Genomic DNA, 5027 nt, shown 5'->3' with positions numbered 1-5027 from the left:
CTGAAGTCTTTCTCCAGTTTCATTTGTCTGCAAGCCTCAAGGCACAAAGAATGCCCTCCAGGGTAGTTTTGGGGACTACAGAATGTCTGATAAACAATAAAAAGTCCTGCTACATGCGTAAGTCATTAGTTTGACTGTGAAAGCTTTCAACATCCTTGCTACACTTAAAAACCCCCTAAAACCAGTCTTCTTACAGCCAGAACTACTTTTCGAGATGGTTAAATTGACAGTTACACACTCTGAGTGTGATAACCCTGAGTTATCACAAAAAGCCTTGGTTTGCCTTTAAAACTGAGATCGTATTTTAAAGAACAAAGTATTCATGCACAACATCAGGACTGTCACCGATATTGTTTGCATTTCCCAGTGTGCATTTTACAGTGAAATCATGCCACATGAAACCACAAAGTAAATTCAATGAAAGCATCTTTAGTAAAACATAGAGACTTTAATTTACATGCAAAACTACAACACATTCATAATAAAAAACTTGTGACTAAACAAATCAAACACAATTTGTAAAAATCACCCATGTTGTTAAATAGGTCTGTACAACCAAAGATTTACAAAGTCCCTGTGCATTTTCACCTTTTCAATGCACAACTGAGTTCAAAGGTTCTGCTCGAATATTCCCCAAGTCAAGAGCGGAATCCGTCTCTTCATCAATTTCGCCAATGACAGCACTGCAATAAAAAACAGGTTATCATTCGTTGAAATCCCCTGGTGCAAACCTGCAAAATTAACTTGCTAGTGAAGACTTTTTTTTGTTTTAATTATAGAGCTCTATCCTTTGAACTTCAAATCTTGATGGTTATAAGTAGAGCCTGAAGGAAATTTGCTAGTTTGTTTTTTTTTTTTTTTTAAGGTGTAGGTTATAAGAACCATAAGACCTATGGTCTGTTTTAGGCAGTAGGTTAGCCTCTTTGACAAGAACAGAAAGCCTTTTAGAGGAAGAACAGCCTTTCAAGAGTAACACCTAACTGCAGCAATTTGTAAGTGCATATGACATCAGGTAAGCAAAACAATTTCCTTCAACAAAGCCTAATAAACTGTTATTAATTTATCCAAGGGAGAATATATAGAATTTCACCTATGCCATGCTGAGACTTACCTGGACTAAAACACTAGTGGACTCAGTAAAACTGCTTTAAAGAGCAAAGAAAGTTAAGGTAATAGAAGTCTTACTAGCTCAGGATGAGAACTAACCCAGAGGGAACAGAAGAATGAAGAGTCTAATCCTTCTGGCACGTCCTTCTATTCACCACTTCAAAGACTTATGAGCTGGTGGCTGTATCCACAAAATTAATTAACAGCCACCAGAAATTATGTTATATTAATTCATCCCCATAGCATTCTGAATAAATTTCTGGTTTTGGTCTTTGCTACATCCTGCAGCAAAGGAGTTCCACGATTAAGTTTTATACTGTCCACTGTTTTACACTTACACATAACTTGTTGTCAGATTACCTTCCATTTTCAGTAACAGGAAAAAAAAAGGGGCATTTAAATTAAGCAATTATCTTCCCAACTCCTCCTACTACTCCCTCTTCCACAGCAACCAATAACCACTATAGCTGTGCTTTTTCCAAACTGAAGAGCTTCTGCCTATTCAGACTCTCCTTGACAGAAAACATTTCATACCTCTAGTTATTCTCATTGCGCTCTTCATGCATTTTCATGCTGCACCCCTCTAAAGACAGTGGCACACCAGGTGTTTATGCTATGAGATGTCAATGTTTGCTGTTTCAGTTTTCTTCCTAATAATCCCTAACATTCTTCCTTCCCAGTGAATTGCTATTTACAAAAGAATAGACAGAGACCAGGGTAAGACTGAGCGTAAGAGTAAGACATGCCAATACAGGTGTCTGGGTTCCCATGATGGTCACTAGAAACTGAAGAGGAATTTAATTTGCCTTAAACCAGAAAGCTGGTCAGCTGAGTAGCTTGCTTAGTGCCATTACTGTCTAGATCTTCACTGTACCGGGAGCTTAGAAAACACAAATGAAAACTTCAGTGTAAACTGAATATGCCAACTGAATATTCAAGCACCGACCAGCATGAAGCCTCATTTCAAATTTGAGTCCCTTCAGAATTCTTGTGTGAAAACAACTTGACCCTTGATGCTCATTACTATTTCATTTATTAGCTTTTTCTAAGAGGTTCTGTAAAGATCTGGTTAGATTAAAAACTGTCTATGATATCAAAGCAGAAGTTTCTCTTCAGTTCACATCAAGAAACATGGCTTTTTCATCAGAGATCTCATTCTCCTCAATGTAAAAGGAACAAATAATACCTTCCGCTCCTGATGCCTCTTCACAGGCTTTTTGCTTCTCATGCAGCAAACATACATACATGTGTATTTAAGAGGTTTGGGATTTTTAACCAGCTTTTCTTCTCAATTTTTATTACAATTTTACACATACCTTTCTAGTATTAGTTACTTTTTCCAGTTTTCCTAATTCACCAGACACTTCTAGAACAGAAGTTATCTTTTCCCTTCTAACAGCCTTTATTTGTTGTTGAACCATACTGAGTTCTTCTGACTGATGCTGCATATTCACTGCAAGCCTCAGCTTTGACAGTACTGTCAGTGCTACTCACAGACACAAAGATGCAGGATGTCTGGGGCTATCAAGACATATACAGATACATTATATATCTACACACACACATACACTAAGTTTTTATTAACTGGTTTTAACAAGAATCTGCTATACTTTCAATATGCTATACTTACACGTTATCACCTCTCACAATGTACAATCCCAGCACTACTTGCTCAACTCCTTGTGAAGAACTGAACACCCGTTCATGGCTTTCATCCAAAATCAAGTTAATGGTCTGATCAAAACCTTTAAGGGTTCCCTGAAAAAAACCCCACAAAAATAAAGCACTCCAATTACCTTTCAAATTCACAATCTTTCTTCTCAAGGATATCTGAAACAGGGTGGTAATACTAAGGTACTAGAAAACAGATGCTCTATTTAGCTTTTATTGTTAGGCTTAAACACAAATAGCTAGAGAATGAAACTTTAAAAGCAATAATCAATTTAAGAAAAGTGTATTTACTACTGAGTGTTCACGCTAAAAGCTACAGTAATCTTTAGCATTAAAAGAAGTAATATTTCCCTTTAGCCAATGACAATCCTCTGACCAACTAATTTTACTGTTTCAATTAGCTTAGTCTTCCTTGTATGGAAGGTTCCAGAAATCAAATAAAGGATTAATTAAAACAAAGAACAGAAAAACTGGATTATTGTGGTCAGCAATACTGAAACAATTCTCAATGTGCAATTTTAAGTGGTAGCTCTTTAAAGGAGATTAGCTTGGTTCCACAAAATTACTCAAGAAACCCACCAAAAAGCATACAAAAAGATTTCTGTGCCACTTCGATATGCTTTTGGACAAATGATACCATTATTGATTTCTGTAATTCACCATCAGTAACTGATTAAGAAATTTAAACTCATGTAAAACATCATCATTCAAACAGCAGTAATATCCATTCATATAATCTAATCATGTAACAGTACATCACATATACCAATTCCAGTCAAATGTTTTTGGTAGAAAGTACCTTGTATCACAACACCAAGTTTACTAGACTGATGCCAACCAGGCAGAAGATCTGGTGAATCTAGTATTTTTCTGCTAAAAGTTCTGTTTCCTCTTTCCAGAGGCCACACAAAGCTAAGTACAGCCAGAAAGATACAATCCTCATGCAATGATCATACTCTTAAGATAAACACAAAATACAAAAGAATAGAAGATGGAAGGGGGGAAGAATACAAGGAAAAAAAAATACAGAAGCAATAAAAGCAAAACATTACACAGTCTACTATGTAACAGTTTACCAATCCTCAGCTTTTCAGGTTTAAACACAATCCCACAACAATTTGTCGGCAATTATCAGCTGACATTTTTCTACAACCATATGAAAGAAAAAAGTTTTAGCAGGGAAGTTTAAGAACTCACTGAACAGAAAGGACATTTTAGATGGAAATCAAATTAATGAACAGAAAAAGAAATGCATTTTCTTGCCTGTTTCTATAGAAAAGGCCATTTGACAAAAAAAGTCAAAGCATTTGCATGCACAAGTTTACAATGGACAAGACTGACAGGCAAGAAACAGTAAGTGTTTAACTCATACAGTATAAAATAACAGTCACAAAGCTTTAAAAAAGTTTGTAAAACTGTGAACATATAGATGATAACAGCCTATTATCACGATGGAAAGTCTTTATGGAGGGAAATAAAATGTTAAGAAACACAAGTCTCACCACAATCATCCTTCCATCAGAAGTAATTACTGCGACAGTACCTGATAGTTCATTAAGGAAATTAGAGATATCTGAAATATATTCACATACAAATGCTTCAGAAAATGTTAATGATTCTCTTAAGAGCCTTTAAGAGCCAGAAAAGCCTCTCAACATTTTTTTGGTAAAGCATCACAGTGATAGTGACATTTGACCACATTGTGTTTTAAAGTTTCATTTTACTCAACCACGGGGAGTCATATACAAACACGAACACCATTAAAAGCAGGCTATAAAGACTTGAGTTTGTCTCTCTTCCCATTACTAACTATACTGCCTCAAAACTGAAACAACAGAAATGGCTTTATAATCCTTTATACCAGGTCCTTAAAAACAGCTTAGCAGCGAGGATCTCCAGTCTGCATTCTACTGCATTCTACATTCCCTCACTCTCAAGATCTGAGTACCCCAGTTTGATAATCACACATCCATCACCCTGAATGGTTTTGGGTTATTACCCTTCCATTTGTGAATAAAACTGAAAATGGCCACAGGTTATTAGTACAAAAAACTAACAAGAAAGGGGTTCTAAGAACAAAGACCCACAGTTTTTGAGCAAGTGATATAAATTTGATAACTAAACACCTGTGAAGAGCCCTTTAAGGGACCAAGTCCACTGTGAATCTTGTTTTTCATCACATATCAAGCAAGGATTAGGTTTGTAGCACTGGGGGCTATACGGGACCCTGGGTCTCCTATAACGTCTGT

General features: G+C 36.2%; 1 protein-coding gene across 1 annotated transcript; it reads right to left on the bottom strand.

Annotated features, from left to right (window-relative positions):
- Positions 1 to 428: 428 nt before the first annotated feature.
- LSM8 (LSM8 homolog, U6 small nuclear RNA associated (S. cerevisiae)) lies at positions 429 to 4375 on the bottom strand (the record flags this gene model as incomplete). Its single annotated transcript, XM_010135470.1, has 3 exons — positions 429 to 683; positions 2738 to 2865; positions 4281 to 4375. Coding segments are annotated over 3 exons (314 nt in total), but the record flags the coding sequence as incomplete, so codon positions are not given.
- Between the last annotated feature and the right edge of the window lie 652 nt (positions 4376 to 5027).

The sequence above is a fragment of the Buceros rhinoceros genome, unplaced genomic scaffold (genome assembly GCF_000710305.1).
Source record: "Buceros rhinoceros silvestris isolate BGI_N320 unplaced genomic scaffold, ASM71030v1 scaffold12494, whole genome shotgun sequence".
In the NCBI taxonomy this organism is placed as follows: Eukaryota; Metazoa; Chordata; class Aves; order Bucerotiformes; family Bucerotidae; genus Buceros; species Buceros rhinoceros.
The sequence above is the reverse complement of the archived record's forward strand: the minus strand, read 5'-3'. Positions and strand labels throughout refer to the sequence as shown.